Here is a 22546-nt window from a genome sequence, read left to right on the forward strand (position 1 = left end):
CACAAAGCCATTTATTTTATGTACAATATGTAAACATGAACATAAAACATATAAAACAGACATGCTCACAAAAATCAATGTACAACCAAATCGCAATCTCTATGCACAGGCAGACTTCGAACGGCTATCTGAGGAGAGATGCAGCGGACATTCATAAGAACTTTTAACTTGTTCTCAAATAAAATTTAGACACGTAGAAATATGATATAATTGAACATACTATAAAACATACACTATAAATATTGTTTGTATTTTCTTACAAAAATGTACAGTTTACATTTTAAGTTTTATAATCACACATAGTTTTTTTTTATGTACTGTATACTTATGTAATCTGGAACTACAATACAAAACTGGCATCACCTAAACGCTATGACTTTATGATGGTGAAAAACAGTGTTTAAACTCAGTATCCCCCAAACACTGCTGAAAACTATCCAGGGAAATTGCATAACTTAAGAATGAAATGGCACCATGATAATTGACGCGCGAACCCAAAGTGTCGACGAAATAATATCAACGCGGCACTGCGGAGAGAAGCGCCGCATTTCCCGTTTTAAACGCGTTCGTACAATCTTGTGTTTGAAAGAAAGTATTTTTTGAGCCACCACGAACTAAACACATTTCGGACAGATTACTTTCACACAGATTTCACTTGACTTGAAGACACTGCCTAAGATCGAATGTCCAATCACAAAATCGAAAGGAATGGGGAGGAAAAAAACTGATTTTTGTCACAGAAGTGCAGTTCCAGTGTTGATTACATTGTCAACACAAGCCATTGCAAAAAAAAAAAGAAAAAAAAAAGAGAGAGATATCCACACAAGTTAAAAGACCTCAAAAAACTTGATTTGAGGAGTTTGGACTAGACTAGTTGATCTGTTGTTTTTCTTATTTCAAGCCAAGTCATCTCCCAGTGGAGAAAATGTGCTTAAAATACAACAAAGCTTCTTGCCACAGCAGCAGATGGGGTTACTCTATAAATAAACGGGGCTGTTTACAGTTAAAAGTTACCAAAAAAGTGAAATTACCACAGATACTGAGAAAAAAAATGTAACAAAAATGTCCTTCTTTGGATATCAACTTTTGAAACAGTGCAATAAAAGTTACTTCCAGCACAAATAAAAACTGATAGTTAATGAATTTATGTGTTTTGTTGTGTTTTGTGGTTCTATCTAGACAGAAAGATTATCAAGCCGTCATCTGTACTGGGTTGATTGATTGTTGACCTTTCCCCCCCTCCCGTCATGAGGCTTAAATCAAAGCTCTCTTAGCAGGAGGCTGGGCTTACACCGTTATAGTCGGGAGGGGTTTTCCTTGTTAATGGCTCCAACCAACTTTATTCAGAAATCCTACTCCCAACAAACGCGTTGTAGATTATTATTAAAGCAGCAAACAGTAGGTCCCGGAAAAAAAGTATCATGCAGGTTCCAGTCCTATAAACCGAGTATTGTTTAGAAACTGATTCCCATCTCAACAAGAAATTATGTAGACCCGTCAGAAAATCTTTGAAACGTCTGATATTGTAGCCTTGATAAGTAAATCCATCTAACCTAGTCCGCATTACTCAAATCGGTTTGTACTTCAAGTCGTTTAACTCATGTGTATATTTTGTATTTGTGGTTATTGAAATGAGCACGGTTCCGTTCGTAGCGCTAGGTCACGGTCACGCCGGCGCTGTCTTTGTTTTTGTCCACACACGGAGGCGGGCTGCTCTTCTCTGTGGCGGCGGCGGCGGCGGCGGCTCCTGGAGTCAGGGTCTGAGCGGCGGGAGACAGTCCCGCCGCTTTGAGGGTGGGATCTGAACCGGACTCTGCTTCGGGCTCCTGCTGCGATGCTGTGGCTGCAGAAGACAAAGCGCACAGAAAACGTTCACGTCTTTTTGATTCTTTGTGAAATCGGTCGCGCTCCACTACACAATGATTGAAGAAACACAATTAGGCACTGTGGGGGAGTGGTTTGCGCTCTTGTCTCACAGCGTGAAGGTCCTGGGTTTAATCCGGATGGGGTCTTTCTGTGTGGAGTTGGCATATTCTTCCCGTGTCTGCGCGTAGGTTTTCTCCGGGTACTCCGGTTTCCCCTACCACTAAAAACATGCTAAACATGCTAGTAAGGATGGCCCACAGCGGCAGTGAGCACTAACCAGGGGCGGAATGGGACTGAAAAACAGCCCTGGACTCTGACCAGCCTGGCCCAAATTAGCGTAATTGCACTTCCACAAATACATATTTTAACCTCTAACCACCCGCCTTAACATTAACGAGTGCATTTTCCCCAGTTCGGCTTTTTATTATTATTATTTTTTTAAATTTGATTGATTTGACCACTGTTGATTGACAGGAGCACATTTAATAATAAAAATAATAATAATTAAAAAAGTACGATTCTGCACAAGCCAACCTTTATAAAAGTGACAAAATCCATGTTGTCGTCCCCACAGCTCAGTCACATGTCAGTGTTAAAGAGGAAACAAACGGATTAAATGCTTTTGTTTTAGTAGAAACTTAAGCCAGATGGATCATTTGCTGCTGTCGCTTTAAGAAACAGCTGTTGAAATAAAATAGCATCCATCCATCCATTTTCTTCCGCTTTATCCGGGGCCGGGTCGCGGGGGCAGCAGTCTCAGCAGAGATGCCCAAACTTCCCGATCCACCCACACCTCCTCCAGCTGTTCTGGCTAAATAAAATAGCACTAAAGGGAAATGTTTGGATCATTTGGATTTTTTTTTCTCCTTAAATGTCTTTGTTTGTGGTCGCCTCCCGCGGGAGGTGTTCCAGGCATGTCCTAGTGGGACAAGGCCTCGTGGAAGACCCAGGACACGGTGGTGGGACGATGTCTCCGAGCTGGCCTGGTGTCGCCTCGGGGTCAGAACAGCTGGAGGAGGTGTGTGTGGATCGGGAAGTTTGGGCATCTCTGCTGAGACTGCTGCCCCCACGACCCGGCCCCGAATAAAGCGGAAGAAAATGGATGGATGGATGTCTTTGTTTGGACACTATGTTGTTGTTGTTGTTGGACACTGTACACTAGGGGGCGACATGCACTTTTGTTTGGCCTGCACTCCACCAATAACTTTAAAGAAGAAGAAAAGCAGCTGTTGGTGATGTCACTTCCCTTTCCCCTGTTTAAGGACAGACGGATTGTTCAAATGCTGCTGAAGCTCTAGTTCACTAACTGCACAGATCTAACAGTCGACCCATTAAAGGTTAAGGAGTTAGATGCTAGTGTTAGTGCTTAGAGTAATTCTTTTTAGTCATTCTTGTGTTAGTTTCTATCCACATGTCTGTGTTCTTTCTGTGCGCCACCTACAGTTCTGGAGTGTGCACTGTTAGGCTGCAGTGTTGACAGTATTATATCCATCTTTGAAATGTAGTGGAGTAAAAGTAATAAGTTCTCAACAAAAATACTACTACGGTAAAATACAAATCTTCAAAAACTCTACTCAAGTAAATGCCTACATTTGCCTATACTGCTGCACTCCACGACTGAAGTCCTGAGAGTTACCTGACTGCGTGCAGGACTTCATGTGCTCCGGCCAGTGCGCTTGCTGACAGGGGTAGTCGCAGTAGCTCGTGTTCCAGCAGCAGTAGAAAATGGCCTCCTTCCGGCAGTTGGCGCACCACTGTTTCTTTTTGGTCTCGTCCACGGCCTGTTGCTTCTCCAGCTCCATCTGCTTCTTCACCTCCGCCACCAGACGCTCACGCTCCTGCTCAAGACTCTGCCTCATCTCCGCCATCGTCAGTTCTGAACGGAAAAGACAAAAAAAATAATGCGTGGCGAGTCTGCAGATTTTTAACAACCGAAGCATTTGAGAAAAGACTGAAATTAGAACTGCTAATGATACAGGAATCATTTCAGGACTGCTTTGTGGAGGTCTGAGCCACAGGGTTAGAAGGTAGATTTAAATATAATCAGGCCCAGTGGACACAAGACATTTAGTTGTCTGCAAAGAATATTGTACAGCCTCAATAATTGCCCTCTTGTTTTGTGCATGATTGTAGAAATAGAGTTGCTGTCACTCTGCTGGTTTTCTCTCTAAACCAATCATTTGTCTCTCAAGCCACTCATTTAAAAACATTCTCTTCCCGTCATTGTAATGCCATTTCAGCTGCACAAATCAGCTCTCCTTTGACCATCACCCCGGTTAACCATAAGCCTCTTAATCCGTTTCCTCCTCCTCAGAGTCAATTTTTTGTAAAACACAATAAAATAACATTGCTAACTACTAACCAGTGTTGGGCAGGTTACTTTAAAACTATAACATATTCTATATCCCCTCCTGGAGCCGCCACCTTAACGTGGTGGAGAGGTTTGAGCACCCGAATGATTCTGGGAGCTCTGTTGTCGGGGCTTCGTGCCCCTGGTAGGGTCTCCCATGGCAAACAGGTCCTAGGTGACGGGTCAGACAAAGAGCGGTTCAGAAGCCCCTTATGAGAGACCAACAGGCCCTGTGAATTGTGAGGCCGTCCTTCTGTGGACCCACCACCTGCAGGAGGCGCCGTAAGGGGCTGGTGCAATGTGATTTGGGCAACTCCAACAGCTGCCCCCACGACCCGGAAACGGAAAAGTGGAAGAATATGGATGGATGGATTCTACATTAGTATTTACAGTTTTAAAAATGTAACATCTTTGTATTAGAAACTACTATTTCAAAAACGTAGCTGAGTTACACTACTTTGAGTTAATTTAGGCAAAATATAAACTGAAAATAGTAATAATGCCACTGAGCAAATGTGCCATCAAAGATTTCCTTTTCCTTTGCTATTCTCATTCTTTTGTTTTGACGATGTTAGCAACACACAATGCAGATCTTACTCACCAACTCTCAGCTTGGTGCTGCATTTTATTAGGGGGGGTTTGGCACTTTTTCGTTCATACATTTAAATGCACTTGTAACTCGAATTACTTGAATTGTAATCACTATTATGTTCCTGTGTTTTGTGTAAGTAGTATGTTATATTTCTTAGTTCAGAGGTCGGCAAGTTTCCTCGGTGGAGGCCGGTTTTCTTCATCGTCAACAGACCAAGGGCCGGAACCTCCAATTGAAGCAATTGAAGTAAAGCATCACTTTCTACATATGCCAGTGTTGTACAATGTCCATCTTAAATTAGATAAATGACTTGAATTCGCTTGAATAAAGTTTTTCTTATGTTAAATTTGAATCGGTTTGAACTAATCTAAGATGAGATAAAAACACCAATGTCAATTGAACAAATAGAAATCCCACTGGAAATCAAACAAATTAACTTTTATTGTAAAAATATTTATTTTTCCACTTGAAATTATACAAAAATAATCTGAATTAAGAAAAAAACTTGTCCTTGTTCCATTGGCAAGAATGGGTTTTATCTGCTTTATGACCAGAACAAATCTACTCAGTCTTTAGATTTAATTTTTTAAGTAGATATATCATTTCCTCAGTTTTTTTAGAGTATTCTTTAGGATTATGGCCTAAAAGGTTGCTCTGCTAAGACATTTTAATGATTTGACAGCATTTTTCACATTTCTAGAGTACTTTAACAGGCATTTGAGCTCTGATTTGGATCATAATATTTCTCAAAATCATCTCTAGGGCCAGAGTTTGATGATAGGGGGCCGGTTTTGGCTCCCGGGACTGACGTTGCCTACCCCTGCCTTAGTTACTGACAAAAGTAATATATTTTAGTAACTCCTTACGTTTCTAATACATTACCCCCAACACTGCTCCTAACTCAACATGGGTTAGGGTCTCTTTTTCCAGAAGTCCTAATGTTCATATGATCAAAACTCTTTATTGTCTCTCATTTCCTCGTATACGTTTTTTATGTGTATATAAAGAAACCATAAAAACCTACCCAAGTTATGCTTCATCTCTGCCAACTCCTGCTGATGTAACCACTGAAGCTTCTCGATTTCTATCCGTAACCGTCGAATCTGCAACGTAAAACGACGGCACGATAAAACAATGCATTCATCACAAGCGAGAACCACGTACTACGCCGTGTATCACCTCTGCGATCGTGTTCCCCGATGTGCTTTTGGAGAGATCGTTGTAGATTTCAGTCATTGTTCCTTTGATTGTGTCCATGATCTGCAACATGAACAAAGCAAAAATGTGTTAAAAAAAATTCGCTCTAATTTCGTAGCCAGATTTTTTTTAAAGCATTTCGTCGCACCTTGTTTGTGTACTTGGCTATGTCCGCCGCGACATCAGCCGATACTGTGGGGATCTGCACGTCTCCGGCCACGTACGAAGAGCCACTGGTGGAAAGCGCATTTTGAGGCGTGTCTTTCTGTTGCCCTGGACAAGAAAACATTAAAACGATGAATTATAATCACCATCAGGGGCTGGACTGGGACTGAAAAACAGCCCTGGACTCTGACCAGCCTGGCCCAAATTAGCGTAATTGTGACACTTCCACAAATACATATTTTAACCTCTTACCACCCGCCTAAACCAAATGCATTCTGTCCTCTTTTGGCCATTATATAGGTCTGTGTAACACCTCATTTGAAAACTGACCTTTTTCCTCGTGCTGTTGCTGTGTTGTGTCACCTTTTGTATGTTTTCTTTTTCTTTTTCATTTTTGTCACATTTTTGTTGAGTTTTTGTTACATTTTGGTTGAGTTTTTGTCACATTTTTGTTGAATTTTTGTCACTTTTTGGTTGAGCTTTTTGTCACTTTTTGTTGAATTTTTGTAATTTTTTTGTTGAGTTTTTGTCACATTTTTGTTGAATTTTTGTTACTTTTTGGTTGAGCTTTTTGTAACTTTTTGTTGAATTTTTGTAATTTTTTTGTTGAGTTTTTGTTACATTTTGGTTGAGTTTTTGTCACATTTTTGTTGAATTTTTGTCACTTTTTGGTTGAGCTTTTTGTAACTTTTTGTTGAATTTTTGTAATTTTTTTGGTTGAGCTTTTTGTCACTTTTTGTTGAATTTTTGTCACATTTTTGTTGAGCTTTTTGTCACATTTTTGTCACTTTTTGGTTGAGCTTTTTGTCACATTTTTGTCACTTTTTTGTCACATTTTGGTTGAATTTTTGTCACTTTTTGTTGAATTTTTGTAATTTTTTGGTTGAGTTTTTATCACATTTTTGTCACATTTTTGTTGAGTTTTTGTTACATTTTTGTCACTCTTTGGTTGAGTTTTTGTCACATTTTTGTCACATCTTTGTCGAATTTTTAATTATTTTTTCAATCATTTTTGGTTGTGTTTTTTTGTCTTTGTTTTCTCATGTTTTCATCCTCTTTTTCTCGCTATTTTGATGCTTTTCTTTTAGCTTTTAGATTTGGGCAAAGCTCGGTTGAGGCGGGACCGGTGGCCCTCGAGCCAGTGGCCCTTCTGTGCTCTCCCAGAACGGACATATGGCCAGTCCGCCCCTGATTACCACAATAGGGACGTAATCATATTTTTTTCAACTTGTGACGACGTTCACCCTCACACACACACCTTTGACTGCTTGTCTGGTCTGATAGCGTGTACTGGAGGAGTTCTGCTGGTTTTGTAGATGCTGTGGACTGCGTGTCTGAACTTGAGGCTGCGCCGTCGACTGCTCTCCGTGCTGCTGCTGCTGCTGCTGCTGCTGCTGCTGCTTTTGGACCTTCTGAGGGTGATATTTCTGGAGTTTGGTCGGAGTCCACACGACCGCCTGCTGTTGTGACGCCTGTTGAGTCGTCTCTTTGGGCAGCAGAGGGCGCTGTTTCTTCAGCGGCGCGGGAGAGGACGAGGAGGCCGAGGCGGGAGGGGGGTTGCTGCTCGCATTAGTGTTTGTTGTCGACGGCTGACCGGGGGGAGCGGCTGCGGCCAGGGTCGGGACGGTGGAGGTGACGGCCTGCGATGAGTCTTTCTGACCGGAGGCCGATGAAGCTGAAGAAAGAAAGCGGTTTATTTACTTTAATGATTATAGCAGATGTCAACATAATAAATGCCATTTTGGGATCAACATTTGTGCTGAATCCTTTTACATAAAAAAAGACAACACAGCAAATCTGAGGAGCCTGATTGTTTGGCAGGGTTCATGCTGATTGTACTTAAAGTAAGCTTTGAACCAATAACCATCTGGTTCTTGGGTGAATGCTGAGTCACTGTGATACTGTCATCTCATTTCATCAAGTTTAATGCATTTAAAATAAGTGTCTTTTCAGTCTGGTGTACTCCAAGTTTAGACACACTTTAGGGAGCCTTGCAGTTTGAGCCGAGTCCTGATTTGATCTTGATCTAGGCCTGTTGGTACTTGTGAAGCCAAATATTTCATAACACGGTGCCTGCTGTGAAGTGTCTGAGAAACACCGGCTTAAATCTGGAGCATCCAAGAATCAGAATCGTTTTTATTGCCATTATAAAAGTGAAAAGATTCAAGAATGAGGAATTGATAAAGCTCCTAAGATAAAATAACCCTGCCCTGATGATTCATTTTTTAACTTCTGTGGGAATGTTTGTCCTTTTCTTTCTCATTCTCACCTTCTGATTTCGCAGTGGTGTCCTTCTTCGCCGCCGCGGGATCTCGTCTGGCCCTTTTCGAGTCGCGAGCTCCGTGTTCCTCCCCGAGATCGATCACCAGCTCCCTCTCGGAGTCCGAATCCTGTTCCGCTGGCTTCGACGCCGCCCTCCCCTCCTCTGGCGTCTTGGACTTGTCGACGGGGGACTGTGGGGTCTTAGCTTTGTCCTGTACGTCTGCACCGGCGCCACTGACGGGCTGCTTGTCCTCGGATGGGGCTTTCTCGCCGGTCGCCGGGTCAGCGCCTTTGCCCTCGCCCTCTGCGCTGCTCGCCTTGGGCCTCTTGCGGTCGGCCCGGTCCTTGTGTTGCGTGGAGCTCTTTGGCTTGTGCTCGTCGTCGCTGAGAAACTCGCTGTCACTCGAGTCGGATTTGTCGGAGTCTTCAGAGTCACTGTGGTCCACGTCTTTGTACACGTCTTCGGAGATTTCGTCTATCCCTGTGGAGGCACAAACAGGAAAATGTAATTATTAATCAGAGTGTTATATGTCCCAAGATTCTCCTTAGCTTAGGTCATTTTCATTTTATAACACTATACTGTACACTGCCTGAGCAACTGTTCTGATCTGGGGTGGCTGCAGTTGGTCCGGTTTAGGTTCAGCAACGCTATGTGCCCAAAGAATGAGATCAGATGACTATTTGAACATCATAAATGATTGTTTGTTTTGTTGTTTGTTTTAAGTTTTTTTGAATAGGGACAAGTATGTCACATAAACTCATGTTACATACTACAACATTTTAAGCCAAAGCTAATTCTCAATGTCCGTCCCCAGTTGGGCCTTTACAAAAAAATTAAACAATACATAGTTAAAACCCATATAATAATACAGCACCACACTATATAAACACAGCAGAGCAGATGGTCAGTGGTCACATTTCTGACCTCTGATTAAAAAGTCTTTAAAGGAATAGGCCACCGTTTTTATATACTAAGACATGTTCTTACCTCTCCCACATGTCATATAGCTCCAAAAAAGCTCACGATAAAGGTTATTGACGGAAGTGAGCGGGGGAAGTCTTTAGGAGTTACTGCGCGGACGTTTTGCTCCTCGTATCATTACGCCTCACAATATAGTCCCCCTTTTTATCTGCTTATAAAATCGACATGTTACATTTCTGTGTAAATATACTTCGCATGAAAACACTTCACGTAACTTTATTTAAATAGGGAACACGTGGAAGAGCTTGGTAGCTTCTATCATGAGCTTTATTGGAGCTATGTGACATGTGGGAGAGGCTGCGTATGTGCTCCGGACGGGGATATATTAACACGACTAAGGTTAGGTAAGAACATATCTTAGTATGTAAAAACGGTGGCCTATTCCTTTAAGTTTGTGTTTGAAAATGACCCAGTTTGACTCCCCCTGCAGGTCAGTGGGTGAACAGTTCCAGGCTTTAGTGCCTTGTACAGAGAAAGCTGATTGTCTAAATGAAGTGTTTCGTTTCGGGATCTGATAGTTCCTGTTCTGAGCTCCTCTAGTCCTTGAACCCACAGCCCTGGGTGGAACTCATATTTATATGTTTTAAATGTTTTGTTTATATGTTTTAACATTGGACATTGTACAGTATTGGATATGTAGTATGAGAGTCTATGTTAGGTAGAAGTAGGGATGGGTACCGTTCGTTTTTTTTCGATACCAAGTACTTTAACGATACCTGCTTTTCGGTTCCGGTGCCTTAACGGTACTTTTTTCGATACCTGTTATTTAATTTAATTTTCAATAAAAATAACGTGTATTAAAAGTATAGTTCAGGAAAAAATCCTAAAACGGCACAGCAGAAGCTACACAGGAGCAGCAGCGTCGCCTGTGACTTCGTGTTTTGAGCACAATTTCCACTTAAGCAGAGATAAAAAGAAAGAAAGGACGTTATTACCTCTTAAGCTGCAGAGACACGACAGATCCACATCAGGACATGGTTTTCTTTCAGATAAACTTTTCTAAACACACTGCGGTGTCCGACAAAGCGAAAGCAACTTCACACTCAAAGATCCTTACATGGTGTGAGCGCTCACTCTGCCACTAACAATTTACCAAAACTGGACCAACAATGTCTAATACAGAGTGAGCGCTCGTTTTCAACAAACCATCTTCGATATTCCTGTCGCTGCAGCTGCAGTTGTAAACAAGAGCACGTAAGCTCAGCCTCCGTGGGTCTGTCACTAAAGGTAAAGACGTCTTTCTTGTTGTCACAGCTCTCTTTTGCTTTTCACTTTGACTAAAGCTCAAGTTTCTTATTCAGTCCTGGTTTAGTCCTGGTTTATAACTGGTTTTGTTTAGCTCTGGGTTTTACAACCGGTGTAGTCTACGTCCTGGCTCAGTCCTGACGCAGACCGTGGCTCTGTCATCTCTATTACAAAAGTTTATCAAGTTTTGCTTCGCTATAAGTTACATCTATAAAATATAGCTTTGCTTTGCTCCATTTGCGCTGAAGCGGGTCAGTATCTGCGCACACGTTCATGTAGCTTTTTTGAGACTCATTGCGGGTCACATATTGACGTCTGGAGAGAAAAAGAACCGAAAGTTGGCACCGAAAGAATTAAAATTTTTCGATACCGCCCCCGACCGGAGCTTTTCGGTCGGTTCCAAGTAGGAACCGTTTAACGGTGCCCATCCCTAGGTAGAAGTAACCTTTTATTATCAGAAGCATTACAATTTTGGGCTGGTTGCAGGGTGGGGGTGCATGTGGGTATGGGAATGAGGGTGGATACGGGTGGAAAGTGAGTGGGTATGGGAGGGCGGGTGTAAAGTGAGTGGGTATGGGAATGGTGGGTGGTGCGGGAGCAAAATCTGTGGGTATGGGAATGCGGGTGTGTGTAGGTGTAAAGTGTGTTTTAGAAGGTATAGGACTGTGTGAGTGAGTGCAGGACAAATGTTAAGGACTGATTGATGCTCTGCAGAGTGAGTGGTGTGTGGTGTAGCCGGGCCTGGTCCGGTTGGGGACAGAGGATGGAAATTAGCTTCAGCTATAATCCTGCATTTTAAGTATACTGTACTTGTGTAAATGCATTGTCGCTTTTAAATAAATAAATACAAATACAAAACTATACACTCACTCAAGACCTGTGGGGCTGGTTCGAACATTTATGCTTCAGCTGAGAAAATGTGATACAATTTTCAAAAGATAAAATGTTTAAATTCCTCAGACTGATACAATGATGTGACCTAATGGGCTTCCTATCTAGGATTTTAACCGCTCTGTTATAAATCATTTGTCGTGGCTTGACTGTAGTGGCTTGACTGTAGTGGCTTGACTGTAGTGGCTTGACTATAGTGGCGGTGGCCTGAGACCATGAGCAGGTGCAATAACTAATATGAGAGAAGATGAATGATCAGGTCAGTGGATTTATTCTTCCCTGGTGGCACGGGCATATTCCAAGATGACAATGCTATGATTCATCGGGCTCACATTGTGAAAGAGTGGTTCAGGGAGCATCAGACGGATTAGCCACCACAGAGTCCAGCTCTTAACCCTATTGAGAGCATTTGGGAAGTGCTGGAGAAGGCTTTTCGCTGTGGTCTTACTCCCCCATCATCTACACAAGATCTTGTTGCAACACTGGATGTTTTGTAATTTTATGTCTTTTTTACTTTTCTCTAACCAGGAAACTCCCACTGAGATTTTAGAATATCTTTCTCAGGGGAGTCCTTGCCCCAGTGGTGACCCTAGTGTTCGTGGTAATGGAAACTTGAGCACCTCGGAGCTGACTCTATGCAGATACTGGGAGAACTTCCAAAAGCGAAACAGTCTAAAGTCGACCACCAGGACCTTCTGGCTTCTTCTGATCGGTGACATCCACAAGACCAATAGGAGGAATGTGTAGGGCAAGTGTAGATGACAGGTCACCCCAAGAGAGAGGCGACAGATCACTCACTGTTAGGGATTATATGTGTGATCTACCTCTGCTATTGTCAGCTACATCTCAAGCTGCTCATATTAATGTCTACTTCTTTTAACTAATTCCATAAAAATGTTTTCTTTCCTTCTTTCTGAGTCAAGATTTTGCTCTCTAATAAAAAGAGGTTCCCTTTGGGCATCGTTAAAGTGATTCTGAAGTTCATTTCAACATTTTGTTACTTGTTTGCGTCACTGTCAGCCACTCACAACCTTTACCTCTCATTCAATCTAGGGCTGCAACTAACGATTATTTTTGTAATCGATTAATCTATCGACTATTTTTACGATTAATCGATTAGTCGCTTGGCTATTAAAGCAGTACTAAGTAACTCTTCCCCCTAGAGGCCATAAGCGCAACTGCAGGTGTAGTAGAAAGTTACGATTTTTTAACTTATTAATTGTCTTGGAGAGCAAATACTACACTGACAGGAAAGGCGAAGGGACAGAGGGTTACTGTGCATCCAATTACACAATGGAAATTTTTTTTTTTCACTCAAACCTGGCTGTAAATACTGTTTAAAGTGACGTTAGCCCGCAGTTAGCTTTGCCCGTTAGCATGTTAGCTTCTTCTTCGTGATTTCATCAGTGTGTATTGCTCTCTCCGCACCGGTGGCAGTCAAGTTGCAAACATGGTTTTCTGGTCAGAGACACCAGGGGGAGATGAAGAACCCTCCAATCATCCCATAAACACTTGTATTACCACCACAGGGACTACGAAACGGATTTATTAAGGTAAACACGTTACTTAGTACTGCTTTAACGGTGTAGGAAAATTTTTTTTTTTCCATTTTTTTTTTTATCACATGGTTGTTGGAGGCTCTTGGCGCTAATTCTGCTTCTGATCGGATGAGACACAAACAGATATTCATGAAATTTACAATGTACAAAGTGCACTACATACACTTGCTATAAAAACAAAGGTTTTCATCAAAAATACTACATTTTCATGTAATTTTTTGGTTCACACAGACACTATTTGAGTCTGTGTGAACCAGACTCGATTTTAGTAATCGAAAATAGTCGACAACTATTTTCGATTACTAAAATAGTTGTCGACTATTTCAATAATCGATTAGTCGTTGATTAATCGATTAGTTGTTTCAGCCCTAATTCAATCGCATCTCAAGTCAGTTTTACTTCACTCACATGCGGCAGAACCAACAGCCCCTGCAACTCCTCACCAAAATCAGAGACATTTTCCTAAACAAATCTAATCATACTCTTCCTCGATAGCTGAGCATCAAAGTTAATCGATTGAAGAAACTTTTCATTATCTCCCCTCACTCATCTGTCGGGACGCCCAAGCAAAGATATAAAAGTGACTTTAAGTAGAGTTGTATTTACCGAGCTGTGCCTTGCAGCTCTCTATGGTCTTATCCAGGCTTCTCAGGGGTCGTTTCGGGGTTGCGGGGACGACGGCCGTTCCCTGCTGTTGCTGCTGCTGTTGCTGAACGGTTTCACTAAGTTCCTTCAAATCCATCTCGGCCTTTACTCGGTCTAAAAGCAAACAAGCGATGTTAAAGCTAAACGTCACATATAGATTTGTCCATGTTGCGCCTTTCGAGATTAACTCCTGACCGAGATTGAGATTGAGAATGCCCCCCGTGCCCGCCGTCCTCTCCTGTTTTGGTACCAGGCTCGGTTTTGGACTGCCTGTCGTGCTGCCCCCGGGACCCATCTTCCCCGACACAGGTGACGCTACAACAAAACAGAAACACAAACCAATCGTGATCAGATTTAAGAAGTCACTCAACAAACTCTTAAGAATAACGGCCTCAAGGTGCCGGGATCTACTGTAGAGCCCACTCAATCTACTCAAGGGTAAAACCTCTTCCTTGTTTGTGATTGGGGCCAGAAAACGATCTATACTTCGCTTGTAGAACAATACTCTAAAGCTACAATCATTCCTGCACGACTGAATAAATACATTTTTTAAGCAATTTAAAAAGGACAGGCCCAGTAGTTAAACTTACTTATCACAGATGAGGTTAAAAGAGCTGTCCTTGATTTTTAAATTTTCTGTTATTGGAATAAAATCTGTTTTTATCACACTCCATCTCGCTCGCTCCGCTCCTCCAACGCCAACCTCCTGTCCCTCCCCTGTAAGACCAAGCGCCGAACCTGGGGAGACAGAGCCTTCTCCATCGCCGCCCCCACACTCTGGAACACACTGCCCCAACCACTCCGTGCCTGTTCTGACCTCCCCACCTTCAAGAGAGAACTCAAAACCCACCTCTTTAAAAAGGCTTTTAATACCGAGTAACTGCCCTCTATTTTAATGTGCTAATTTTATGTGTGATTTTATTCTTGTTTTCTGTAAAGCGTCTTTGAGTGTCTTGAAAAGCGCTATACAAATAAAATGAATTATTATTATTATTGTCCTTTAGTGTATGGTAAAAGCAGACATGTATCCAAAAAATACTGGTTTTAAAGCCTTTTAAACGGTCATAAAATGTCAGGCTAGTAGGTATTTTTTACAGAGAAGTGACAGTTTTCCTCCCTGAAAGTTGTGAAACCTGGTTTAAACTCAGTCCCTGTGATGAATTTTGATGTTGTAAAAGCATTAGGAAAGTTTGAGATGAGTTTGGATCAGAAAATAGCCCTTTGAAATGACCCTGTTTCTTTGTACAATCAGGCATAGCTCCTTTAAAAATCATCTGCATTTAACAGTTTTACTGTACGTTTTGACAGAAATATCCATCCATCCATAAGCTGTGATGACATTTTCTTAGCCTCTTATGTGGTATTTGTTTGTTTTTATGTCCTTTAATGTCCTTTAATATGTTGACACTGCACTTTGAGCTCATTGCACACGTTTTTTCCCATTGTGGTTTTCATACTGCATATGGATAATAAACTGAACTGAAATGAATTCTTCAAAGTATAAATTCTTTACAACCTCAGGTGAATGCAGCCTATTGAAGCATCAAAGCATCTGCGGCAAATATTTTCCCCTTTGTAGAAGAACTAAATCCTATGCCCCATACGGTAATCTGCCATCTTGTTATGAAACATTTTAATTGATCCGTAAGTATAAGAGTATATGCTCATTTGCTTTTGCGATGAAGGAAAACTCCTCAATAGGGCTGCAACTAACGATTATTTTGGTAATAATCTACTAATCGATTAATCTACCGATCATTTTTACGATTAATCGATTATCGCTTGACTGTGAAAGGTGCATGGAAATTGTATTTTTTTCAATTTTTTTATCACATAGAGCTAAAGTGGCGCCACTTGAGGACATGTTGATGGAGTAAACTTAAAGTAAACATTTGTAGGAGGCTCTTTGTGCTAATTCTGCTTCTGATTGGATGAGACATAGACAGATGTTTATGAAATTTACAATGTACAAAACACTGCAGACCCTCACTTTAAAAACAAAGTAGGTTTTCATCCAAAATACATAATTGTCATGTCTTTTTTGCTCTATTTTAGTCTGTGTTCACTAGAAAACGATTAATCGATTACTGAAATAGTTGACAACTATTCGATTAGTTGTTTCAGCCCTACTCCTCAACAAGCTGTAAATGAGTTCTAGTGTGTCAAGAACCGGTTAGAGCTGATCCGATATGCTTTTGTTACACTACAATACGTATAACCATACACAGGGACTCATATGATTTGTTTTGCAATACAATAGTGAGATCATTCACCAAAACTGGTGTTAAAAAGGGTTAGGGTTAGGGGGTTGCAAGCTGGAAAACAATATAACTTTTAGTGAACATGTTGCACCAAATTTACCATTTGAAATGTTCAGTGTAACAGTGTTTGGGCCCCAAATCTGATATGTAAAAGAAGAGATTTCAAAGATGAGTAAATGAGCAAGTTTACTGCGCCACTTTTGCGAGTGCTTTACAAATAAACTTGCCTATTGCATTTTGATGTGGAATTTCAACACTTAGATCTGAGTTTATTGAAATTGAAAACCAGGTCAGTTAGGTAAAGCTCTAACCCACAGCCTGAAGTAAAGCTGCCTTAGGAGAAACACTGCTGTGGGAAGTACGTTCCACTGAGCGCTATCCTCTTCTTCTTACTGCAGACTTTGTTTTATCATGATACAATATTTAATTTATCTGTAGTCTGTTCATCGCTATTCACATGGTGTCTCCTGCCCCCCCCCCTTGGGAGTGCCTGTCTAGATTGAACGGAGGAACCCGGCTGAACAGAGGAACCTGCATTCTGGAATCTGAGGACTGGACGGTCTGTGGCCCGTCTGCTGAGGGATCCTTCGGCCCTGGGTCTCTATAGCCTGTCCGTCCATGGGAGTGGATCTCTCCTTCTGTGGTTCTCCCCAAGGTTTCTCTTTTCTCCTGCCGGGTTTTTGAGTTTTTCCTTGCCGTGCTGGAGAGTCTAAGGACGGGGGACGCCCACGCTGCTCGTCGCTACCTCCTATTGGACATTATATTTGCCTGGATTCACCACAGGTCAAGTTTCTAAGAGCTTTAAACCAAACGTTAATCAGTCTGACATTGAGTGAAATGTTCTGAAAAAGCAGAATAAATGAATGTAAATGTAAAATAAATGTATGACTGTGCTCGTAATAGAAGCCTTCTCTCTTGTCGTTCTTTCTTCAACTTCATACTACTATTCCTCCCCCTGTCACTGACCGTTTCAGGATGGGGGGGGAAACCCGGGCACGGCAGCTTTCATACGCACCTGTGCAGTCCATGGACTCCTCCCCGGTGCTGTAGTGAAAGCCTGGGTTCCTGCTGGCCTTCTCCGTGTCCTGCTCCCCGTCGGACCCCGTGTGCACCGACGAGTTCGTGCTCATCGGGGAGCGGGGCATATCCGTCATGGACACCCTCCGCCCCAACCCCACTGTGCTCTTACTCAGGACCATTTTAGGAGACGCCGTAGTGTCAAAGTTTAATCGGAGTTTCTCGTTTTTCTCTGTCTTGACCGTCCCCGCGCTGGGGTTGTTGGGGTCCAGCAGCATCTGTAGTTGATTGTTGGGAGTGTACGGAGTTCTGAAAGGTGCGTAATTGAAAACCCCAAATTTCTTGCGGATGTTCTCCACATAGACCTCCATCTCCTGCATGGCACTGTTGAAAATGCTCTTTGTCTTCTTCACAGAAAAGGGGATCTCTTTAGACATCAGGTAGCAGTTATTTATAGGAACCCAAGCTCTGGAAAAAGAAGTTCAGAGTCAGACCTTTACAAATATCTTCTGAAATGCATCGGATTCTTGTTCAGCAGCTCATATTTTCAAGTGCTTTTGCATGTTGCACCCAAAGATAGAACAACAGTTTGTCCTATTAACCCTGGTTTTACCGGTCGTGCTGTCCAAAGAAGCGAGCATCCACCTGACCGTCCTTTTCCCGAAGTGCTTTTGCCGGCCAAAACGGGAACCCTTTTAACTTTGCCCACACCAGAGGATGTGGTTGACTCTGATCAAAACAGACACTGAACATTAGACAATTACAAAAGCTTAAATTGCAAAGAAAATGTAAAGTCTCAAATTGAACACTGACACACGGCTCACAGAACCAGTTTTCTCGTTTCTGACACGACGACAGGTAACACTCGGGACACACTTCGATCTCATTCATCTGAAAAGACACGAGACGGTGTAAATTACTGTTCATTTGCACAACAGAAACAGCTATTTCACTGTTCTGCGTTACCTCGTGTTCACAAATCTTCACTATGACCTTTGCAGTTGCAGTTAATTTGTGATTAGCTAGAACAAGTTGCAAAAAAGGAATAAATTGAGAGTCTTTCTGAAGAACACACAGCTTATGTTCAGCTTGTCAGTGACGTACCTCCATTATAGATTATGCAGTTGTGTAATATCCATTTCATATCGGCAAGAAAGGCTTCAGTGCAGCCAAACATTTTCTTTTTTATATTCTGATAAAAAAGACAATGGAGTTATAAATGTGTTTGTATGAGTATGAATGCTTTAGGTCAAACTCTGCGGGTACCTTTTCTAAGGTGCACAGGTCCATCGGGTGGAAAATATACTCTGCATAATCTGGATGTTGTTCCAGTGATACAGGTTTATGGAACGGCTCGGTCTGAACAAAACAACAAAGATGTTTAGATATTGACTTTAATTGGTTTGATAGAAAATTCATTGCTTAATTTCAAGCCTTGAAAGCATGTTGTTTAAACATACCCCGGGTTGTTTAATCTTCTGGAGTGCAAATTTTAGCAAATAGGAGAGTTGGTCTATGTTCAACATTGTCATTGCTTTGCTCTGCGTTTCGATGCATTCAGCAACCGTTATTTTCTGCAACGCATATTTTAGCAAAAAGAAAAGTATGTTAAATGAATAAACGACGTTTGTTAACAACTCGCGTTTCGGGCGTTAATCACTGGTTAAAGGAATAGGCCACCGTTTTTTACATACCGAGATATGTTCTTACCCAACCTTAGACGAGTTAATATATCCCCGTCTGGTCTTTGTCCGTGCGCTCTGTCACGCAAATGGAGCCTCTCCCACATGTCACATAGCTCCAAAAAAGCTCAAAGAAGCTACCAAGCTCTTCCACGTGTTCCCTATTTAAATAAAGTTACGTGAAGTGTTTTCATGCGAAGTATATTTACACAGAAATGTAACATGTCGATTTTATAGGCAGATAAAAAGGGGGACTATATTGTTAGGCGTAATGATACGAGGAGCACAACGTCCGCGCAGTAACTCCTAGGCTGCGTCTGAAACCATCAAATTGTTGCCTCTAAGCTCAAACACTAGCAACTAATCCTTAACCTTTCATGGGTCGACTGTTAGATCTGTGCAGTTAGTGAACTAGAGCTTCAGCAGCATTTTGAACAATCCGTCCGTCCTTAAACAGGGGAAAGGGAAGTGACATCACCAACAGCTGTTTTTCTTCTTCTTTAAAGTTATTGGTGGAGTGCAGGCCAAACAAAAGTGCATGTCGCCCCCTAGTGTCCAACAACAACATAGTGTCCAAACAAAGACATTTAAGGAGAAAAATGAATCCAAATGATCCAAACATGTCCCTTTAGTGTTATTTTATTTCAACAGCTGTTTGTTAAAGCTACAGCAGCAAATGATCCATGTGGCTTAAGTTTCTACTAAATGAAAACAAAAGCATTTAATCTGTTTACTGAGTTTCCTCTTTAACACTGACATGTGACTGAGCCGTGGCGACGACAACATGGATTTATCACTTTTATAAAGTTTGGCTTGTGCAGAATCTTAATTTTTAATAATTATTATTATTATTTTTATTATTAAATGTGCTCCTGTCAATCAACAGTGGTTGCGCATGAATCATGACGGTGGGGCCGAGGGGGGGTGGGGGGTTTGGCGCAGTGGCTTGTGGGATGGCACATAGCTCCTTATCACCAGTTGGTTAGCACCAGAGGTCCCTATGCTAAAGTGGCTATGATAGTTAGCATCAAGGCTCCTTTTCCTAACTCCTTCCTAACTGACAGACCAATTCGGAAGCATCTTGTCATGGCGGACGCTGACGCACATCCGGTTTGGCGTAAGAACTCTTAGCAATTTGATGGTTTCGGAAGGAGCCCTAAAGGTTATTGACGGAAGTGAGCGGGGGAAGTCTTTAGGAGTTACTGCGCGGACGTTGTGCTCCTTGTATCATTACGCCTCACAATATAGTCCCCCTTTTTATCTGCTTATAAAATCGACATGTTTACATTTCTGTGTAAATATGCTTCGCATGAAAACATTTCACGTAACTTTATTTAAATAGGGAACACGTGGAAGAGCTTGGTAGCTTCTATCGTGAGCTTTTTTGGAGCTATATGACATGTGGGAGAGGCTGCGTATGTGCTCCGTTTGCCTGACAGAGCGCACGGACAAAGACCAGACGGGGATATATTAACTCGGCTAAGGTTGGGTAAGAACATATCTCAGTATGTAAAAACGGTGGCCTATTCCTTTCATGGTAAAAGGCTATTCATGGTTTAGTTGGTTATCGTTAGCTAGCACCCGTTAGACGGAACAAGCGCACGCCACACGCAGAGAGGTACCTCACACTCGGGGCAGAACCAGTCGCCCTCAGGCTCGGCGGGCAGTTTTAGGCACTTGGCGTGGTACACCCTAGGGCAGAGCTCACAGCAGAGCACCTGGCCCTCGCGGTGGCACAGCCAGCAGTAGAAGTCGTTCCTGCCGTCCTGCGGTACAACATCAACAGGGTCTGTGGTGAGTGCTGGCTGCTTCATATAGTAAAAGGGACCATGTCTTAGCTCTGACTGAAATGCAGGCAAGAGAAAAAGGGGGAGGTTTCAAAAACACGCAGAAAACAAAAGGTGCAGTGCAACAAAAACAAAGCAGTGTGGAGTGGGACAGGTGGGGAAGCAGCAGAGGGGGTGGTCCACTGTCCAGCACACCTTACATTTATACTTACCACCTGCAGACAAAACGGTCAAACAGACTGAACTCACCAAACAGGTTTGTGTTGTAAGTGTAAGTGCATGCTAAGTACGCAGCACAGGTTAGACTTGTTAACACAAACTTAGAACGTCTATGTGTTGTAAATGACTCAATGTTTTACTAGTAATGTTTAAATAGAGGGCAAACACACTCAGCACAGGAGAGAGAGTGCATCTACTCTGCCCCATGACTGTCATACTGTGGTGCAATATCTGTCACAACAGGGTTTACACAGGCAGAAGCAGGTCAAATTTAATGCTTTTTAATGCCATTTTAATGCCCAAATACTACAGTGTAATGCCACAAACGGCAGATAAATATTTGCGCCCATTTCAGTTCTTAAGATTAGCAAACATTTCATCAAACAGAGGAAAGAGAATTGGAAACTTTTGAGCAAAAACATTTGGTCAGCCAAAACTACAGCTGAAAATGTTTTAGACCAAAATTTACAGTAAACATTACTGAGATAAATGCCAATATAATTAGATTTAATGCTAGTTTGAATTCAGTGCAATGTTTTTTAATGACATTTAGGGCCTTGATTTAGGCTAAATTAATATAATGACTTCATGTTTTTTAATGCCCCTGCGGAAACCCCGTACAATGTGACTATGTGAGCACTTCCTTTTGCATGTTTGAAAACCCTCATCTTAGCTGACAGTACATTTAATAATAATAAGTATAGTGTAGTCTGTTATTACATCATTATTGTGTTATTTCTTTTGCACACAGTCAATGAATAAGCATGATTTTACAATAATAATACATATTTCTGTTTTAAATAAATCAAAAGGAAGCCCCGAAAGGCTTCCAGCGTTCACCCGTTCCGCAGGCCCTTACCTGATCTTTGCTATTGTTGTTGACAGCCCCCGGTTTCTTCTTCTTTTTGTGGGGGCTGGGCGATGTGTCGGAGGGAGAGTGTCCATTGGAGGAGTGAGTGGGACTTGATATCTTTCTCTTCTGAGAGGCAGCCCCAGGTGGATCGAGGACTGGCAAAACAAAAACAGTTTCCCGTAAACGCGAAGCTTGGAATGTTGCGTAATGTAGAGAAGCGACTAGAATTGAGTGGTTCTCTGTTTTGTCTTTTATCCTTGTATGTATTGTTTTTGTTGAATACAATGGATTAGGGGATGCACTGATACTTTAAGATAGTGAATCCATATAACAATCAACAGACGGATGCACGGCCTTTACATAACATTAGCCTCAAAGCATAATGGCCCAAGTCAAAATGGATTTTCCCGGAGAATAGAAAAACAGCCTGAATCTTCTGAAAGATTATCTAGGAGGTGTGTGTTTGTGTGTTATTGTCACGTGCCATCGAATTGACCAGAGTTCAGAGACAAAATCTTAATTTGGCCAAACGTGACTTGACGCTGTGAGGCAACGCAGTGCAGCATAATCCAAGAGCAGCTCATTGGATTGGGTTCAGGTTCCAGACAGTGTTCATGTCCCGCCCTCAGATGTGGGAAAAAAAACTAGTATCCCTGTTTCGGTGATTATTTAGGTCAATCATTCACCTTATTGCGGATGTTTGCATGGGTGCCGCCATGAATAGTGCTTCACTCGTATTAGTTCACATAGGGCTGGTGAAGTCAAGATAAAATCAGCTCTACACAAAGCCATTTATTGCCCGTGCAGAGAAACAGTGCAGGGTTGACATGTTGGTGCAAAAGAATATTGGACATTTCACACAAATCAATCTACTAAACATCAGATTTTAGCGGTGAATATGTTCCCTCGTTCTTCGTGCTCTACCGGAAGTGTCAATACAATGGACGTTCCGATGAGTGGCAAAAGGAGGAAC

At 42.0% G+C, this 22546-nt stretch overlaps 1 protein-coding gene across 2 annotated transcripts in view; it reads right to left on the reverse strand.

Moving 5' to 3' along the window:
- Positions 1-796: 796 nt before the first annotated feature.
- The window catches only part of LOC306964745 (MYND-type zinc finger-containing chromatin reader ZMYND8-like), a 32752-nt gene continuing 11002 nt past the window's right edge, over positions 797-22546 (reverse strand). The window contains exons 5-22 of one of the 2 annotated variants that reach the window (XM_079558865.1): positions 21580-21728; positions 20337-20480; positions 18493-18606; positions 18299-18391; positions 18137-18224; positions 17999-18054; positions 17846-17923; positions 17646-17761; positions 17031-17500; positions 13950-14069; positions 13716-13868; positions 8440-8913; positions 7429-7845; positions 6154-6278; positions 5988-6068; positions 5833-5911; positions 3503-3742; positions 799-1843 (exon numbers count right to left, since the gene is read on the reverse strand). In XM_079558865.1, the coding sequence (XP_079414991.1) occupies positions 1656-1843; positions 3503-3742; positions 5833-5911; positions 5988-6068; positions 6154-6278; positions 7429-7845; positions 8440-8913; positions 13716-13868; positions 13950-14069; positions 17031-17500; positions 17646-17761; positions 17846-17923; positions 17999-18054; positions 18137-18224; positions 18299-18391; positions 18493-18606; positions 20337-20480; positions 21580-21728 (3185 nt within the window). In that variant the 3' untranslated portion in view covers positions 799-1655. Of the gene's footprint in view, positions 1844-3502; positions 3743-5832; positions 5912-5987; positions 6069-6153; positions 6279-7428; positions 7846-8439; positions 8914-13715; positions 14070-17030; positions 17501-17645; positions 17762-17845; positions 17924-17998; positions 18055-18136; positions 18225-18298; positions 18392-18492; positions 18607-20336; positions 20559-21579; positions 21729-22546 lie in introns of both variants that reach the window. The other variant, XM_079558864.1, reaches the window with a different exon arrangement.

Source organism: Gobius niger (assembly GCF_951799975.1).
Source record: "Gobius niger genome assembly, chromosome: 6".
NCBI lineage: Eukaryota > Metazoa > Chordata > Actinopteri > Gobiiformes > Gobiidae > Gobius > Gobius niger.